Source organism: Lissotriton helveticus, chromosome 3_1 (assembly GCF_964261635.1).
Source record: "Lissotriton helveticus chromosome 3_1, aLisHel1.1, whole genome shotgun sequence".
NCBI lineage: Eukaryota > Metazoa > Chordata > Amphibia > Caudata > Salamandridae > Lissotriton > Lissotriton helveticus.
Window position 1 is genome coordinate 1,598,854,171 of NC_136061.1, and position 20,867 is coordinate 1,598,875,037.

General features: G+C 46.9%; 1 protein-coding gene across 3 annotated transcripts in view; it reads right to left on the reverse strand.

The window, feature by feature from the left end:
* TTC12 (tetratricopeptide repeat domain 12) overlaps positions 1-20,867 on the reverse strand; it is a 317,573-nt gene that overhangs the window by 11,863 nt on the left and 284,843 nt on the right. For all 3 annotated transcript variants that reach the window (XM_078682360.1, XM_078682358.1, XM_078682359.1), the window contains 2 exons: positions 15,360-15,428; positions 13,701-13,802 (listed from right to left, as the gene is read on the reverse strand). In XM_078682360.1, coding sequence (XP_078538486.1) covers positions 13,701-13,802; positions 15,360-15,428 — 171 coding nt within the window. The remainder of the gene's footprint in view (positions 1-13,700; positions 13,803-15,359; positions 15,429-20,867) is intronic.

Here is a 20,867-nt window from a genome sequence, read left to right on the forward strand (position 1 = left end):
CGGGAGCAGGGAGATGGGCCGGAAGTTCTTGAGGTCCTTGGGGTCCGCCTTGGGTTTCTTGAGTAAGGTGTTGATCTCGGCGTGCTTCCAGCTCTGCGGGAAGGTGCTGTCTCGAAGGAGGTGTTGATGACTTTCCGGAGATGGGGTGCGATGGATGTGCTGGCTTTGTTGAAGATGTGGTGTGGGCATGGATCTGACGGAGATCCGGAGTGGATGGTGTTCATGATCTTGATGGTGTCATCGTCGTTGATGTTGGTCCAGTAGAGCAGGCGGTTGGCGCAGGTGGTGGTCGTGGGGGCGGAGATCTCAGTGGTTGTCGGGGCGGTCGTGGCGTTTAAACTGTTGTGGATGTCTGTGATCTTGCGGTGGAAGAAGGTGGCCAGTGAGTCACATAGGTCTTGCGAGGGTGAGACGTTGTTGGTGTTGGAGCTGGGGCTGGAGAGTTCCTTCACGATGTTGAAGAGCTCTTTGCTGTTGTGCGCGTTGTTGTCTAGGGGGTCTTTGAAGGAGGCCCCTTTGGCGGATCTGATGAGGGGATGGTGTCTGTGGGTGGCATTCTTGTGGGCGGCGTGGCTGTCCGATGTTCGTTCACAGAGCCAGATCTTCTCCAGCTTTCGGCAGGTTTGCTTGGAGGCCCGGAGGTCTTCAGTGAACCAGCTGGCTTTCTTGTTGGTATGATTGTTGGAGGGTTTCTTGATTGGGGCGAGGGTGTTGGCGCAGTCGTTGATCCACTGTCTGAGGTTGCGGGCGGCGGTGTTGGGGTCGGTATGGTCGGCGGGTGGGCTCTGGGCGAGGGTGGTGGTTAGCTGGTCTTGGGTGACTTTGCTCCAGCAGCGGTGAGGCATCTGTTGGGTGCGGTGGTGTGTGGTGGGTTTCTTGAAGGTGAAGTGGATGAGCGGTGGTCGGTCCAGTGGAGTTCGGTGGTATGGTTGAAGGAGACGTGGGGGCTTGCGGAGAAGATGGGGTCAAGCGTGTGACCGGCGGAGTGGGTGGGTGTTGTGACGAGTTGTCTGAGTCCGAGGTTGGCTAGGTTGTCGATCAGGGTGGTGGAGTTGGTGTCGTCATTGTTCTCGAGGTGGAAGTTCAGGTCCCCGAGGAGGATGTAGTCCGTGGAGGCGAGGGCGTGTGTGCTGACGAAGTCGGCGATGGAGTCGCTGAACTGTGGTTGGGGTCCAGGCGGTCTGTAGATGAGGGTTCCTCTGAGGGTGGTGTTGGGGTCGGTGTGGATCTGGAAGTACAGGTGTTCGGCGGTGCTGAGGGTGTTGTCGGTGTTGGTCGAGACTCAGAGTGTTCCTGTGGACGATGGTGATTCCTCCTCCCGTTCTGTTGGTGCGGTCCTTGCGGGTGATCTTGTAGCCTTCTGGGACGGCTATGGCTATGTCGGGTGCCGAGGCGGGGTTCAGCCAGGTCTCCATCAGGAAGGCGACGTCTGGGGAGGTTGAGTCGAGTAGGTCCCAGAGTTCAACGCCATGTTTTCGGGCGGAGCGGGTGTTGAGAAGGATGCATCTGAGGTGGTTGGGTTCTTTCCTGGTCGGCAGCATGGTGGGGCGGATGCTTGTGAAGCTGCAGTTCCGGCAGGTGAAAGCTCCGTGGGTGCGCTTAGGGGCAGCCAGGAAGCAGGTCTGTGATCGTCCGGTGTTGAGTGCGTGGAGGGTTCTGGCATCGTAGCGGTGTTGGGCGTTCGTGGTGTCCAGGGGTCCTGGCGCTGGGCGCGGTCCAGACACGGACGGGCACAGTGGTGCTTGCCGTATGTGCGCGGCCGCGTAACGGCTTCCATATGAGGGGATGTGGGAGGGAGGAGCAGCTGGGAGGCGGGAACGGGGCGGCGAATGGGATTGCAGGTGGGCAGGGCCACAGTGACGCAGTGGCGGGGAAAATGGGCGGGCCGCGGGAGAACTGGGCAAAGGAAGGAAAATCAAGTTTAGGCAAGAAAACAAGTAGAGGCACAGAGGAATAAAAACAAGTCTGGGCAAGAAAGCAAGTACAGGCACAGGGGAATTAAAACAAGTCTGGGCAAGAAAGCAAGTACAGGCACAGGTGAATAAAAACAAGTCTGGGCAAGAAAGTAAGTTAGGCACAGGGGAAAAATACAAGATTAGGCAAAAACAATGCAGGCAGAGCCATGCAGCAGCATGGGAAGCGACCTGCCTGCGAGCAGGGTCATAGGTGGGCATGCATGGGCAGTATATGTGTGCATGAATGCAAGCTTGTGAGAGCTTCACATGTGGCATTTTGTCATTCATGGTAAAACTCATAAGCTCAGACAGTGGAGTCCAGAGAATGGCTGGAACAGCCCTTGGCTTCTTCAAGGGGAGTGTTCCTAACGTCCTTCAGAAGTAGAAAAGGAAAAGCAGTAATGCTGATGGTCATCATTTTTCCACCTGGCACACCTAAATGTGTTTGCTGGTCTTTACATCATTTGCCTTAACAGGCACTGTAATTTCCAGGGCTCGTGACATGTCATAAGAAGAGCACAGCAGACAGAGGTGTGCCACCAGTAAAGGCTTTCTACCTCATCCCTACAAGGCCACCACAAGGAGCAGGACATGATGCGGTCCAGCAATAACATTATCTGTAGACCAGTATAGAAAGGCTGGATTACTGTACATGTGTTGCTATGTATGCGAGAGCGCACACACAAGTGTCCTATTATATATGTACCTGCACAAATGTCTGCTGATGCACATTTATGTGACTGTCTTTACATGTATGTGTCTTTGCATGTCTGGAAAGAGAATGGGGAGAATGTGTGTGTTCATATGGGTGGGCTGGTGAGAACAGTAACAACAAGTTACTTACCTTTAGTAACAATATATCTGTAAGAAACATATATTAGTTATGGATTCCTTACCTTATAATGACCCCCCCCCCAGGCCTCAGATTGGATCCGAAGAATTTTTCTACAGCAGTACCCCTGCGCGTCAGTAGGTGATGTAGGTCGACTCCATGTTCATCACTAGCATCATGATCGCTGGAATGACGTTGTGGTATCTACTTAGACACCGCCCCTGCGCACTGACATCAGTTCTTTACACAACATTCCTTGCCAGAAGCGCAGAGCCATGACCACTGGTGCACAAAACTAGGGCCCTGAAAGGAAGTCCCTTACCCTAGATGTCAGTTTGCAGAACAAGGAGAATGGGTGGGGCGGCAAGGAATCCATAACTAATATATGTCTCCTACAAATATATTGTTACCGAAGGTAAGTAACTTGTTCATCTGAAAGAGACTATTAGTTATGGATTCCTTACCTTAGAATAGCTACCCCAGCAAAACCGAACCGGAGGTGGGTCTGTGAACTAAGTTCACACCAGAAAGTCCTGGAGAACTGAACGCCAAAGAAGCCGTCTCTCCGGACTTGGCTGTACAGGCAGTAATGTTTGGTGAACATGTGCAATGAAGCCCACGTGACTGCCTGGCAGATGTCATCAAGGGGGGCTCCATATTCTAAAGCAGTAGTGGCTGCCGTCGCCCTGGTTGAATGGGCACGCAGCCCTACTGGAGCGTTTTTTCGCTAATAAATAAACACATTTGATGCAAAGAACGATCCATCGAGAGATCGTCCGCTTTTGCACAGCTCGGCCTTTCTGGGCGCCCACACAGCCAACAAAGAGCTGATCATCCACCCACAATTGTTTTGTGCGATCCAGATAGAATGAAAGAACACGTTTTGGATCCAGACGGTGAAGCCACTCCTCCTCTTTAGAAGGATGTGGGAGTGGGAAAAAGGTGGTCAATGTGATGGTCTATCCTATATGGAAAGATGTAACCACTTTAGGAAGAAAGAAAGGCCTAGTGCGAAGGACAACCTTGTCCAGATGAACAGCCAGGAAAGGAGGTTTCGAAGAAAGAGCCTGAAGCTCACTCACCCTGCGAGCAGAGGTGATGGTAACCAAAAAGGCAGTTTTGAGTGCCAAAAATCTGAGAGTACAATTATGTAGCGGCTCGAAAGGAGTGCACATAAAGGTAGGTCAGAACAGGATTCAAGTCCCACTGGGGCTTACAAAAGGAATAGGAGGAAACATGTGAGTAATGCCCTTAAGGAAACGATTTACAATAGGGGACTTGAAAAGAGGTGAAGGTGAAGAAAGGTCGAAATGGCCGAGAGATAGCCCTTGAGAGTGCCCAGAGCAGAGCCCTGCTGGGCCAAAGAAAGAACAAAGAGGAGAGCCTCTGAAAGAGAGGCAGAAAGGGGATCCACTGCCTTTGCTGTGCACCATGCCACAAATGTGTTCCTTCTACAGGCGTATACAGTCATGGTTGCAGCCAATTTAACATTACAGACTTCCGGAGGAAGGTAGAAAGATGTCAACTGTCGCTGCTCAATCTCCAAGCAAGGAGGTTAAGGCTGGACAGGTTCGGGTGGAGGACCATCCCCTGCTGCTGCGACAGAAGATCCTCCCAAAGGGGCAGTCTGATCGGAGGATCGATGGCCGTGTTCAAAAGCTCTGGATACCAGACTCTTTGGGCACAGCCCGGAGCCACAAGAATGGCTTGGGTCCAGTCGCCCTTGACCACCTTCAGCACTCTGGGCAGAAGTGGTATAGGCGGAAAGGCTTATAGTAGACTGTAACTCCACTTGCGACGAAAAGCGGCGCCTAGCGAGAACCACCTTGGAAATTCCAACATGCAGAACTGCTGACATTACGTGTTCTATTCGGTGGCAAATAGATCTAACCAAGACCCTCCCCACTGCTGAAAAAGACCTTGCGCCACCTCCGAGTGAAGACACCATTCATGATCCATCAAGCACTGGCAGCTGAGATCATCCCCCTTGGTGTTCAGAGAACCTGACAGGTGTTGATCCACCAGGGACATGCCCTGACGTTCCAGCCACATCCAAAGGCAAAGAGCATCTTGGCATAGGGTCCATGACCCCACCCCACCCTGTTTGTTCCAGTACCACATGGCGGTGGTGTTGTTGGCGAACACCTACACTACTTTTCCTTTGACAGAAGGAAGGAATACCTTCGGTGCAAGACGGATCGCCCGAAGCTACAGAAGGTTGATGTGGAGCCCGGACTCTGCCGGAGACCAGATGCCCCTGATCTCCGCCTCCCCCAGGTGACCGCCCCACCCCAGAAGCAATGCATCCATCACCACTGTGAACTCCAGTTGGGGAAGGGAGAGGGATCTGCCATTGACCCAATCCTGGTTCGTGAGCCACCACTGCAATTGGCGTAGAGTGCCCTCTGAGATCTGGAGGCATTTGAAAAGATTCCCCTGTGCTGTACCCATTGGAACTTCGGGTCCAACTGCAGAGCCGCCCACATATGCCACCTGGCATAGTCCACCAGCAGAATGCAGGAGGTCATGAGGCCCAGCAGCCTCAAGGTCATCCTGACCGAAACCCTGGATAGAGGCTGAAAGATCGGGATCATAGCCCGAATATCCCGGACTCGCTGCTCGGGAGGATAGGTCCGAAACTGGGCTGTGTCCAGAACCGCCCCGATGAAAAGGAGCTTCTTAGAGGGAATCAGGTGTGACTTTGGCACGTTGATAGTGAACCCCAGCGAATGCAGGAGGTCCCCTGTAGTCTGGAGGTGGGAGACGACAGCCTGAGGCGAACCCGCCTTTAACAGCCAGTCATCGAGATAGGGGAATACTGGAACCCCCTGATCTGCGCAGATGAGATGCGACCACCGCCATCACTTTCGTGAACACCCGAGGGGCGCTGGTAAGGCCAAAGGGGAGCCCGGTGAACTGAAAATGCTCAGGGCGTACCGTGAGCAGTAGGTAACACCGGTGGGCAGGCAGGATGGTGATGTGAAAATAGGTGTCCTGCAAGTCCAACGCTACCATCCAGTCTCCAGGGTTGAGGGCAGACAGGACCTTAGCCAGTGTCAACATTTTGAATTTCTCCTTCCGGAGGAAGTGGTTGATGTCCCTGAGATCCAAGATAGGACGCAGGCTTTTGTCCTTCTTGGGTACCAGGAACTAATGGGAATACCAGCCACAACCTACTTCTGGCACAGGGACTAGCTTGATGGCTCCCTTGGCCAAGAGAGCTGTAACTTCCTGGCACAGAAGGGCAAGTGATCTTCAGACATGTGATGGGATTGCGGTGGCATGGATAGAGGGGTAGTCTCAAAGGGGAGGAAGTAGCCTCTTCGGACTCTCTGCAAAACCCAACTGTCCGATGGGATGGTTTGCCAGTGGGGGAGCTGATGGTGGATCCTGCTGCTTACTGGCAACTGGTGGCCCTGAAAGGTCGGACTAGGAGGCTGCTGCAGAGAAGGCGCTGGTGGACTGGCCCGCCCGCTGGCGCCCAGACACATGACGCTGGGTCCCACATCCCCAGCCGCGCAGAAGCTGGATAGCTTGTGCAGGCCTGTGGCGCTGGGCGGAATGTGGCGGGGCACCCATTCAATAGCCACGAAAGGTGTGAAAAGCAGACTGCGCGAGCGAAGGGTGGTAGCGAGGCCCAAGGATCTGGCCGTAGACATGGAATCCTAAAAGCGCTCGGGCATGTTGTCCGCTTTGTCGCCAAACAAGCAACGGCCATCAAAGGGCTTGTTCAAAAGAGTTGATTGGACATCACCCGAAAAAACAGTGGACCTCAGTCAGACGTAGCGTCTCTGGGCTACGGACGTTGAAATCGTCCTGCCTAGCGAGTCGGTGGTATCCAGTCCACATCGTATGGCTAACTTCGCTGCGTCTCTACCCTCAGCAACTGCACGGGAGAGCCCAGCCCGGGCCTCCTGCGGGCACTGTGGCTGCACCTGCGCGACCGTTTCCCACACAGAATGGAAGTAACGGCCCAAGAGACATGGGTTGTTCACCAACCACAGTCCTAAGCTGGCGGAAGAAAACATCTTCTTCCCAAAATGGTCCATCTTCTTGGATTCTCTATCAGGTGGAGTAGTAGGAAAAGTGCCCTTGGAAGTTGAGGCTTGGACAACCAAGCTCTTGTGGGTAGGGTGTTGGGAGAGGAAAATTGGGTCGCCCGGGGCCAGGGGATGGTTTTGGGCAATCATTCTCTACACAAGAGCCCCTGTGCTGCGCTTGCACCAAGTGCCCAGAAGGAGGTCCGTGACGGCCTCATTGAACGGCAGCAGGGGCTCCAAAGAGGCCGCTGCTGGTTGCCGCACCTGGGTCAGGAGGTTAGTCCTGACCGCCACCGTAAGAAGCTCAACGTTCAAGGCCTCAGCTGCCCTAAGCAACACCACAGCGTAACAGGCACCCTCCTCCGTAGCCACGGTAGGGGGAGTAAGCATGCCAAGGTCTGGAGAAGTGTCCAACTCCATATCCATGTCAAGGGGGAGGCTGGGGTCGACGTCACTTGCGGACACAACAGGCGTTGGAGGGTAAAGGGTGTCTCCAATGGATTTCAGTGCTGGAGAAGGTGTCGTAAGGTCGACCGGTGCTGATCCGGATCCAGGCCTGGATCTCTGGGGGCCCTGCGGCTACAGGGCCGAAGCCACCAGCATCGAAAGCCTAGAACCCCAGCGGAGTCCATGGGGTCCGAAGGCGCACCGGCAGAGTCAGACTGCCCAAAGATTGAGTGGAGGGCTTCGTGAAAACTACAAAGTTGGGCAGGGTCCCAGGAAGGGGGAGGCTCAGAGTTGACCCAACTGGCTCCGCGGGCAGAGCCGGCGACTACTCCCGCATCCCATGTTGCGTCGCCTGACAGACGGGGAGAACGCTAAGAGCAACGGTGCTTCTTCGCCTTCATTTTGTGCTTTGACTTACCTGAAGACGAAGACTTTGACGAGGAGTGGTGGTGACCGGTCCCGCGACCTCCCTCTTGACCGGGACCATGGCCTGAAAGTCGGAGCACGACTTCGGGTCGTGGTCGCCCTCCAGACACCAGAGGCACACTAGATGTGGGTCCCTCACAGACATCAGCTGTGGCAGGGGCCACAATGCTTGAAGCCGGTTCGCCGATGCGACTCGTAATAGATGTCGACAAAAGTAAAAAAAGACAGTCAAAACGTAATTAGAGGTACTGCTCTCTCCGGATCTGCACTGGCTGGCGCAGAAAAAGAAAGAACTGACGCCAGTGCACAGGGGCGGCGTCTAAGTAGATACCACAACGTCTTTCCGGCAATCACGACACCAACGATGAACGCCAAGTCGACAGACGCCACCTACCGATGCGCAGGGGTACTGCTGAAGAAAAATTCCCCGGATCCCGTCTGACTGGGGGTAATTCGAAGGTAAGGAATCCATAACTAATAGTCACTTTCAGATTGGATATACAACAGCAACATTCACAAGGTGCTGAGAACAGGTGACCATATTTTTTGAGGCCATGACAGAAAAAGGGTAAAACAGTCTTAAGAGGGCACTGGAGAAGTTGGCTTGCTAATGTCATGCTAATGTACATTAAACTGCAGCTAAGTGTTCTACAGAATATTTGGGTCGTACGTTGTCAGACCACAATCTCCTCATGGTACGCTACACTGAGGCAGGTCGCAGACTCCGATCCCCACATGGCGGTTACATACCCAAAAATTTCTGCATAATGTGTTCTGTGAGACCATGAGCATAAATGTTCTCCAGTACTAAGAGCCAATGAGGGCACAGCGACTGACACAGGGGTGGAGTGGGATGCCGTCAAGGTGGTGATGTGGGGTCTCTGTATCAAGACTGAATACGACATGAAGCTGTCTTTACAAAGGGCATTAACAAAGAAGCTCTCGCTGGGACACCCTCTTGAGGAGACACGCCAGATAGCTACAGCCGTGCATCATAGTGGTGTCACCTGTGTGGCTTGAGAGAGGTTACATCAGAACACTACTTAGATAGACGGTGGACCCTCTCCCACTTACTTGGGCCATTGTTTGAGCTTGACCAGTCACTGAACTTTGGTGGCCAGTATATTACATAACATACTATTTACATCATTTTATTTGTGAAGTGCCTAACTTAATGGTCCTGAAAAATGCCCCTGAACCCGAGCGGGGTCATAGAAGGGCAGAAACATGTGGACCTACTGTAGGGGTATATTTGTGGTTAACCCCTAGTCCTCTTTCCTTTTAGCCTTGTCCCTAGGGACGGCTGAATAAATAGTTATTGGCCCCCGTAGATCATTTTATTTCACTTTCCTCTGTCTAATTGCACTCGGCCTCCCATTACCCCCGCTTCATCCATCGGAAACACCTCAGCTCCACTTCAAACCCAGGAGAGTTGTAGCCCACACCAATGACCTTGCGGCCTTGATGAGAGGACAGAACCCAATGAAGAAGCATGTCATCCTCGGGTGAGTGAGGATTCTTGTCCTAAAAGAGGCTCTTCCTTCCTCCATATACTAGTACTTGGTGATTTTCTTCCCTCCTCCTGTGATTAAGCGTTTTTTCTGTGAGTTTATCTAATAATTATTCACAAAGAAACTACCATACATGCGGCAGAGATTCTGGCAGGAGAGGGACAGGTTGGATAAACAAACTTACCGCTCTCGGGCCGACTGCAGAGCATTAGTAGGCAGACACGGAAAGCTAGACTATGCTTAATATGTAGCCAGACAGCATGCAGAGGTCGACAAAGCGGGTGGATACTGGTGTGGCTGTTGCAGGCAGAGGCAGCCACACCTCAACTAACAGCAACTAGGTCTCCGAGGGGAGATATACTCACTGTGCAACCGGATATCAATGCACACTTTTTGATTGGTATAGCTCCCTTTATCGGGAGGGCGATGGGGCTGGGGAGCTCAACTGGCCGTCTCAACTCAACTTGATATTTTACCGATCTCCAGCCTAAAGCCCCTACAATGCCACTCCCTGGAAGAGCATTTAACAATTGCATAGGTTAGCCTGGCATTTGACTAGATGGAGCATAATAGAACCCAGAGGTGATGGGCATCCTGTTGAATTTAATTCTGCATACAGGTAAACACTTGCCGCGAAGCTGCTTCAGCAGTTCCAACCTGCCAAAGACAGGGGCCCCATCCCTGCGTCCATGAGAGGCATTGATTCTGGTCTTTCTCAAGCCGGATAGAGACCCATTAGAGGTATATTCCTACCCACCGCTTTCCGTCCTCAACAGGCACTGTAAGATCCTTAGGAATGTAATTGTGAATCACCGTTTGCCGTTGCATTGCTCCAGCATGACCAGAATAGCTTTATCCCCGGAAGAAACACATTCCTCAACCTCTGATGCTTGATCCGGCCTGGGCTGGCCTTATCTGCAGGGAGTTCTGTGACGCATGGGCCTGGAGATTTTGAAGTAAGTTGTTATGCTGTACCAAACCCATCTCTTCTCCAGTGTTACAACTATTACTGGAACACGGTACAGGCAAGCATGCGGTAACGTTATTATACAATGGGTTGCTGGAACCACGCAACCAAAACCTCCATGCCTTGAGGAATGAGTGGTTTCAGTCTACTGGACACGCCCTTACAGACAGGGAATTGTCCTGTGTGATGCAACAGATTCGGGATGTCTCCAGGAATTCCTGACTGAAATACACCCTGTTCAACTATGTGCATTAGACATAGCTTACTCCTGTACGATGACTCCTTCACATCTTCCCGGAATAACTCCAAAAAGCCCCAATGCCCCTGCTTATAGACAGATTTTTACCACATGGTCTGGTTGTGCCTGGAGTTTGAGCGTTACGGGATGGAAGCAACACAGACACTGTCTGACATCAAATGCCGATCCTTACAGTTAGACCCTTCTACACTGCCTCCTGGGTTTGATGGCTCGTACATGCATATGTTAATAGGTTCACCTATTTGGCATTCATCCTCCTGAAGCACTGCAAAGCAATGGTGTGGAAGTCTGCGGAGGCACCTTTACTATCACTCTGGCTGAAAGATCTTCCTAAATGGTTCTCTGCTCACTTCCACTGCAGCATGAAGCGGTGCCTCTGTTGGGGGTGTGGGATGCATACCTTGGCAGTCTGTTTGCTAGGATAGACGAGAGATCTCCCCGAAACCAGATATCCACAACTGATGCTTCTTGAGATGCTGCAGGACATTCGTTAGAGGCTTTCTTCAGAATATTAACAATTCATCATATATTAACGTAGTTGGGTCCTTGCCCCTGCTTCCCCCTCCCACACACACCAACTGATGGAAAACTTGGGTTTTCCCCCTGCAAGTCCCCCTTCCAGGGCTTGATGTCGGGACTCCTCCCCCCAACTAAGTAGTTGGGACGCACACAGAGATAAGACACTCCTCGGTGTGACGACAATGGTCGATCTACACTCCACAGACATTACAGGTTTCACCCAACTTTTGGAATTGGTACTCTGCTTTTCCTTTCACTGTCACTCTCATGACTACTTATAGTGGATATCCACATATACAATGCACGGACACCCCACACGCCTTCGTCCAGTCACAGACTGGTGCCGGCCCCGGGACAGCCCAAATGGACGCCTGTATAAACATGGGAATGTTTATACAGACTTTATGCATTTTCTGATGGATACTTTCCTTCCATAAGCACAATTTATTTACCACAACCTTGTCACCTTTTCTATGTTCTCACATATAGGACCTTCCCTCTAACTTATAGCATGTTTTACCTTCCCACACTTCCTTTTTATATAGGCAGTAGTCTGACGTGCAAAGTCCTTAAGAGACCCACTACCAATTTTAGGTCTCATCTGTGGCAGCGCACATGCGCTGTCTTTTCAATATCTATTGTATCGGAAATAAAGCTAGAAATCATGGTGGCGTCTTCATCATTCTGCTTTTGTCTTCAATGATCAGTGGGATGGTTTCATTTTGCGAGCTAGCTGAAAGAATTTAGGAGACAGATACACACACACACCTTCGAGCCGGCACATCACATGAATCACTCCACTCCACACAATGCCCCTTTATTCGACTCTACGCCACTCCACTTTACAACACCACTCCACACCACTTTACTCCACTCTACAACACTCCACTCCACTTTACGCCACACTACTCTACAACACTATATGCTGCTCCACTGTACAACACTCTGATACTCCACTCTACAGCACCCCACTCAGTGCCATTTCATGGCACTCCACTACACTCTACTTCAATCCACTCCACAACATTCCACTCCAGTCTATGTCACTCCACTCCACTAAGCTTTAGTCCTGCAGAACATCAGCCATGGTGGGGTAAACATGGCAAAACCAAATTGCCAAAGCCAATAGCTCTCACATAGGCGAAACCTATTGGCTTTGCCAATGCTTATCTGTCATATAGTGTTGAAAAGTCGATAATTAACTGACAGAACTGAATTATTGATTACAAATTGGAAGGAGTCCTTCAGGTCCCACCCTTCTGGACACCTTGAATTAAAATTATAATCAGCCTTTAGGTCACACCTTATTACACTGCTGTATGTACTCACCAGAATACGTTCTTCACTCTTCAATGAGGTGTGTCTGCACAACCTTACACAACGGTGCATATATGATTATTGCAGATAAGTTATTGTAAATACACCTTGACATAATTTGCAGACCTGATAACCTGTGAATATCTTATTGTGGTCCTTGTGAGAAAATGTGTGCATTGGACAGCTATTTCTATTTCGGTTCATCGATCTGAGACTGACCACACATGACGTATGTGACCTTTTGTCCATGCATCACTAAATGGTTGATTTTAGACTCAAAGCAAATCTTTGGAAACCAATGATTTGTATCTACGCAGGGAGACAGAAATGCCTGTTAACTGGCACATGAGTGTGACCTGCCCTACTGTAGCTACAAGAGTTCCTAAAAAAACGACAGCCCAGGGAAAAGGGAGAAGCCTGTTACAATGACTGGAAGAGGTGCAGGAGATGTGGAGCAGTCTGAAGGCATGACGAGCTGTGTTTTGAGACATCTAACATAACCATGGTGCGACTGTAGACATTTTAGTATAATTGAAGGGATAGTGACAGTACTATCTAGGGTATGACAAAGCCATTCGGTTGTGAGGATCATGTACTAGAGAGGGCGGGCACTCTGTCTAGCGTTTGTACAACGATTTATTGCTATTCAGATGTACTATTTAGCAAAGGTTAAAAGAGCAGTGGTGTATTGTGACCTTTACTGTAGGTTCTGAGAGTGAGCGTCATCATTCGATCAAGTACATACGAAAACTTGGTGTGTGTGTGTGTGTGTGTGTGGGTGTGGGTGTGTGTGTGTGGGTGTGTGTGTGTGTGGGTGTGTGTGTGTGTGTGTGTGTGGGCGCGCGCTCGAGTTGCACTTTGGTGTGACTGAGTGCGAGTTGTATTTTCTGTTCTGGTAAAAAAATATGGTATGTAGATTGAGTGTGCATCTCTGGTATACATTGTACCCAGTGCAGATTTAATTAATTCGATTTACATTTGCTGTTAAGGTATACAAGATAACCTGGTGCAGGGTAAGTGTGAGCTGAATTTATTCAACCAGAACACAAGATAACCTACGTGGTTTGAGTGTATTTTCACTTGCTGTGCTAGTAAACAGAACACAATTGTGCAGGTTGAACGTGAACTTCTGGAACATAATACACAAAGAATGGGCTGAATGTGAGCTGCATCTAATCTCCTGTTAAGCTAGATATCCTGGATTGGGACAAGTGTCCCTTGTTTTGAATGTTCAAAGTGTTTTATTATGTATGTTATGGTGTATATATACAGTTGAGTTGTTTAGGCAGGGTGTGCAAAAAGTTTATTTGATTATTTCGTCACCTCAAAAGTTTATCGAAGCCTGCACTCCAAACTTGCAATGCTTCTACATCTCATTACCTTTGTTGGCCCGAGGCATAGCAATCATTTCTCAAGAAGAAAATTACCTTCAGGAAATGTATGAGTTTCTTCACAGCACCTCCTTTCACTGCTTCGTCGACCGCCAGAGGGCAATGTACTAGAAATCGGCTGAGCACACCAACAGTTTTCTTGAAGAAAAATAAAACCAACAAAGCACAAGCTTCAACACGAGCTAGAAAATTCTCGTTCTTGTTGTCTATTTGATGTCACTCAGAACCCCTTGGTGAAAATTATCCCTGTAATTCAGTGTTACCTATCTATAATTCTATAAGTAATACTACTTACACATTAATAAAATACAGGAACCAAAGACCCCACTTGCATTAGGTCAACGAATAAATTAAAACAATAGTCACAAACACTAATACCCAAGACCCTACAACAAGCAAACTAAGAGAAGCCTGAACAGTGTTCCTTATAAGGCAGTCTAGAGAGGAACAAAGATTTGTTGTTTTTCATAAATAGGCAGTTGAAAGACACAGATCAAAACCATTGTTACTGCATCAACATTTTGCAGAGACCCCTTCCCCTTGTAAGCCAATTCTGGGTTTTACTTATTTACTTAAGAAGAGCAAGGGATTGCCTTTCCCTAGGATTAAAATAATCCTACTTTTTACTTTGTATGGTGAGAAAATCTTGGCACTAAAACTTTAACAAACTATGTGAAATACGTGACTAAGAAAGATTCTATTTGGTGACTTTTGAAAGGTAGATATCACACAAATGTTTTAGAAGGAATTCTGTTACTAAAAAGGATGCACAGAAAATTACAATCTCCTCGTGGGCCTTCAATTTGTGTAAGAGAGTACCAAAAAGAACAGTATATAGGATTTTAGAATGAAAATGTTAAATATATACTGGTCTGAAAGCACACAAGACCTTAGACATGGCATGTCCGTTTTTTTACTTCAATCCATATCTGTATAATGCCAGTAAAAAACGACCAAGTAGGATTTGATTGATTTAGACAGATGACATCAGAGGTTGGGCAGGCAGAGGATCTTTGACCATCACCGTAGTCCCTGCAAAAGTGGTTGTGTGTCAAAGGCACAAGCTCCTGGCATAATCCAAACTGGACAATACAACAACAATAGTCAGTAGGATTCCATGGGGGAAAGCAAGAAAATGTGTGACTTAACAGCAGACCTCTACCATAATACTGATCGTGACTATAGTAATAAACTGAATAGCTCAAAAAAGCTTAGGATGACACCTAAAATTATTTAATGTTCTAATCCTTCCAAATCTTTTTTTACTTCTGCACTGCTTTCAAATTAAGTTTCAGCTCGAAAACTCACAGACATACAAACATAAATTAATGGCACTGTACACAAAAACAATAGAGGCGACGCCCAGGATGGAGAAAATTGGGATCGTCACACATGGGATAAGTGCCATTCAATGCCCTCATATCAAGTGATTGAGTTAGAAAAAGATGGCTATTAAACTGGAATCCTCTTTCACACGATTATCACTTTGAAGTAGTACAAGTGTATCTTCACCATCATTTCAGAACAAGGGGCCAACGGAATGAATGACTGAAGCAAAAGGCCGAATAAATAGAGGAAAAGCAATATCAAGCAGCGTAATCATTCAATCACAGTTGAGGTCAACTCACCAATGCACTGTCAGCATACATACACACAACTATGAATTTAGGATTGATCAGTTATCGTTTTACTTACTGTTAGGATGCTTCCATTCTTACTATTTAGCAGGGCAAGGCATCTGCTGGCAACATCCAAGGCACATCCCTAAAAAATAAACATCTGTATTGGTAGCAACTCAAATTCCCTTAAAGAAATGTTCTGAAACTAGATTTCATATTTAAAGCTGTCACACTCATCACTGTGGTTTAATATAAGCTTAGAATGACAAGCAGCACAACCGGCGAGTTGAACAACATGATCCCCTTGAATAGCATTTTTTTTTTACATATTTTACTTTATTCTTCTGCAGATTCCTACTATAGAAGTACCCACCGGCATTAGAGTGGATCCAGAAAATATTTCAGCATTTCACCCATACTTTGATAAGCAATGCTAGCCATTGATCTGTTAGGCAATTGTTTGCGGATTTTACATTAAAAGTGGGGTGACGGTAGCTAAAGCTAATTTTCTAGCTCCACAGGACACATGACTCCGAAGGCGGAGACCATATTTGAGTCTCAGGAGCTGTGCAATAATATTTCCATCTTTTTCTATACGAAAATTGCCGATATATATAGCCCCTTGGACACTCTCAATCAGGGGCTTAAACTGGGGTCTGATCCTTCCCTTTTCTTCCCACCCACTAGTGCAGTTTTGACCTCTGTTGAGACTGGGCCCTCTTCTCTCCTTTCCTCCCCTTACCCTTGTTGAAACAAATGGCATCCTTGACAGAATTAAATCTGGCTCTCCTTTGGATCCCTGCCCTTTGAAAACTTTGAAGAGCTGTAGGGAGGCGATTCTGCCCCCTCTTCTAGAGGTTCTTAACATGGCCATTACGGAGGGGTTTTTTCCCCTTCCCTGGAAGTTAGCTGTGGTTAAGCCTCTCTTGAAAAAAGCCTCTTTGGACCCCGGAGTTATGAAAAACTTTCGACCCATCTCCCTGCTTCCTGCCCCTGCCAAAATACTTAAAGTCCATCTTAATCAACATCTTACCACCTTTTTGGACGATTCGAACCTCCTGGATATTTCACAGCATGGTTTCCGGAGAGCCCTTAGCACCAAAACTGTTCTGACTATGGTGGTTAACAATATTCGCTCTAAGGTAGACAGGGGTCAAATTACGTTGCTGGTATTACTTGATCTGACAGCAGCTTTCGACACCTTGTCTCCCTCCATCCTGGTCTCCAGGCTGAGGGAGATGGGTGTTGGGGGCACTGCCCTCAGACTCCTTGCCTCCTTTCTCCTTCAAAGGGAGCAGAGAGTCAAACTTGGTGACTTCCTGTCTCCTTCCACTCCTGTGCAATGTGGGGTCCCTCAGGGATCTTCTTTAAGTCCCACTCTGTTCAATATCTATGTGGCCCCACTTGCTAAGGTAGTGAGATCTTATGGTTTTGATGTGTTGCCCTATGCCGACGACACCCAAATCATGGTCTCCCTCACCCAGTCGGTGAAAGACTCTGCCCTCAATTTTAAAACCTGTATGGAGGCAGTTTCCCGCTAGATGGTGCAAAATTATTTAAAACTTAATGGCGAAAAGACTGAAGTTTTTATTTTTGGCGGTGGACAGGATACATGGTCCAAAGACTGGTGGCCGGATTCCCTTGGGGAATGTCCTCTTCCTTCTCCTTCTGCTAAGAACCTTGGAGTTTTGTTTGACACCTCCCTCTCATTTGACCGCCAGGTAAACAGGACCGTATCCACATGATGTGGGATTATTAGAATCCTCAAAAAGATAGGTTCCTATCTTTCCTTAGATGCAAGGAAGCGGGCGATGATTTCCCTAGTATTATCGAGATTGGACTACTGTTACGCACTATACGTGGGCATGAATAAGAGCTCTGTCCATCGGTTACAGATGGTCCAGAATGCGGCAGCCAGGTTGGTGCTTAACATCCCTAGACTTTCGTCAGCTTCCCTGGCGAGGAAAAACCTCCACTGGCTGCCCATTCAGGCAAGGATCTCGTTTAAACTTCTCTGCCTAGCCCATGGGGCCATTTATGGCTCGGGGGCGGAGGGTATTAGGTCCCTGCTTGTTCCTTACCTTCCAACCAAAGCTCTTCGATCCTCTACCAAAAAACTCCTTCAAGTGCCCAGATTTGCTAAAGCCAGATGGGTGGGGGGAAGCTTTTTCCTCCATTACTCCTAAGCTTTGGAATTCCCTTCCCCCCGACTTGATGGCACAACCATCTCTGGCCTTGTTTCACAAGGATTTAAAAACCTGGTTGTTTTGTGAAGTCTATCAGTAAGCAATGTTCCCGGTTAACTTTGAGACCTTTTGTTTTTATTTTGGCTTTGCCCTGCGCCTTGACGCCCTTGGGCTAAGTTGCGCATTATAAAATTCGTTTCATCCATTCATGACAAATAGATGGAGCCAAATTTGAGAACAAATGCAATATTGCTTTATGTGAGAAGCAAGACTGTAATGAGGAACAAGCGGGAAGATCAAGTATGCATCAGAAAACGATTACCAGTGGGATATAATATGATACTTGATTAGATGATTTTTCCCTGATGTCTCCGCTGGACCTATCTCATTTTATGTTTTTCTGTAATCTGTACTCAGTTCCACGAACACATTTTCTGGTCCCTATTCTAAAAAAGCTGAATTTTAGGCAAGTGCGACCTGCACTTTTCTATTTGCAATTATTAAAGGATGATTGTATTCCATTTGTGGTGGGGTACCTAATGTCAATATTGAAATTAAGACAATGTATGGACAACTGACGTGGGGCCTGATTAAATCTTGGAATATTTATGATGGGATGAGCTGTGAACTCTTAGTGCAGCTTGCAAGCTGGTCTTGTCTCTTTTAAATTATATTGATTATGGCCTTTAGCCTTTTTATTGTATTTTATGTATTTTTATATATGCCTGATCTTTTTCATGTATTGTCGCTATGTATCTTTTATGGTTATCTTTCTATAGCTGAATAAAGTTTATTTTGATTTGATTTGATTGGATGATTTTTCCCTCAGATTTATCATCAAAAAGTCTCCCACAAGAATGCTGACAACAAGATATGGGTCTGAGGAACACAACAGCACAAAGTTAAGAAAATAAAATGCTGTAATATAGATCGCCCAAAACCAAGCATCATTTCTTGCAACAAATTTTAACAAGTAATGCATGGTGAAGGTATAAAGATAAAAACAAGATGCTACCTGGCACTTTTACAAGACAGGCATTGACAAGTGGGAAGTTTGAACAGGCACTGCTGTTTGCAACGCTGTACCATCGCTCTTTGATGAATTTTGGCAATTAGGTTCTGACACATTTAATGTTTTTAAATCATTGCTGCCTGATTTAGAGTTTCCTGCTGAAAAAATATATTCACCAATTTTTCCATATCACCAAGTGAAAAACTACAGTATTTGGCAATGCAGGCTTATCTTCATTGGCCTTTTGTGTTATCCTCTGTATGATGAAGCCCATGATACTACAAGATATTTAGGCATCGATTCGGAGTATGGTGGGATCGGGTGTGGTATTCACCACAGACAGCAAATATTGATAATTCGGGTGGCATAATTTCCGGGTGCAGCAAATAAGAATTCTATTGAGTTCTCCTCCTCGGAATGAGGCACAATATTCGATTTAGATTTTCGTACACTGAAATCCACCACTTGTGCATCTTTTCAACCATTCTAACAGAATAATATAGAGAAACTTGGTAACACAGGAGTATCAATTTGCCATGTCTCGAAGAACATCAAAATCATATGAATAATAGACAATAAAATCAAGTAATTTAGCCTTTACCAGTTGTCATCTGAAACCAGTAACATTTCACTAGGACATGTAGCATGAGTGAATTATTATCAACAGTTATGTTTAACCTGGTAAGAAATGTATAACAAGATTTTGAGTTTTCGTGACAAAGTGTTTTCAGGGTATATGAAAACGTAGGTAAAATGGCCTCAATTGTAATGGCAAGATTTAGTGGTAATTCAGTGGATACTTATTTGAGGTCGATCACAGAGATGAGGCTTTTAGATGGTTTTGGTGATCTTGCGACTAACTAATGGCCATACTGCTCCAGGCAAACTGACTCCCATGCACTGGTGGTCAGTCTCAATCATTATTTAGCCTCAGATTTATCACAAGGGAATTTCACGGGTGAGCTTGTACGCGCCGGTTTTTACAAACACCATCCGTGATGAACACAGCATTTCATTTTTTAAGTACTAAGGATTTGAGCAATTCATATACCCTTGGATTCTAATCAAAAGTTGACGCTTGGATTTCAGTGTTTTAACAAATATAAAGAAGCGTCAGTATGACACCGATGGTCACTCTTACAGCCTGACACAGTTACTTACTCAACATGTAACAGACTTGAACATATAAACACTGCCCTGAAGAAGCCAATGCTGAGGTGAAACGCATTGGCTGCATGCATTTTTCTGTTTGAAGAAGAAAGGAATTAAAGAAAGCAAGACTTTCAAAACCAACTCATCTGCCTTCTCTCTTCATATTCCAGCAAAATTGTAGCTGTTAATAATTGAAAACTCTGGTTGCCTTTCAGTTTCTTATTATATAATTTTTCAAATGTGACCGACTGGTAGGGGGTCACTTGAGGTGGGCAACACATTTTGCACATCAAACTTGTGATTACTTTGGGTGGTGCAGTGACAAGCTTCATTAGCTGCCAATATTTGTTCGGTATTTCGTGTCTGCTGTCAAATGCTCTTAACTTATCAAATGCAGAGCAATCTTTTGAAACTAAAGCTAGTGATAAGTCAGTATTCCACCTGGATGTGTCATCTGGAACAAGGGCTGATAACTTTAGTTCACATTCATAGTTATGAAATACAAAAGCATAAAGTAAAAAAAAATTTGGGAAGCAATGCATCAATGCATTAAATGTAATAACGGAAAGCTTTTTGGACACTTGCTGAGCACTCGAAAAACGAGAAGTCGGCATGCCCTTTGTAAGGAAGTGATTTATTAAGTTAGGAGAGGATAGCCCTACGATAATAATAAAACACCATCTTTTTAGGTTAAAAACGCCATTCTTTAAAAAAAGCTTTTCGTAATACTCAAATGATTTCAGTCTTCCTTGTGGTATTCCGGGGAGGGGGATATAAGCAAGGCCACGTCCAGAGCCCTTGGTTTTCCCACCTGCTCCTGTCCACTCCCAAGTGGACATACACAGATAAGTGATCAGCCATTAACCCCTCCTGGCTTCTTCTCTAGGAAGAGGTTCCACTGATTTACTATAAAGAGGAGGTTTTCATGAATCATCAAGACTTAATCACTGTCCGAATGGATGTCGATTAGAGCTGAATTCATTATTATACCAGGATCTACATAGTACAGAGTATGGTTTTAAAAGTTACATTTCAAATGTAGCTATCTGACATCTACCGCTACCATCAAAGAATAAGATTTTCCTTAAAAAATATTCAAAGTTTGAATCAAGTTTTTAGCATTTTGATAGCTGAAAGTGTAAAAAAAAAAAGGCCTTCACCCACAACACGGCCGCTATGAAAAAGACTATTTTGTCACTGTTCATAATACCTGTAGGGACATACTTTCCCTTCG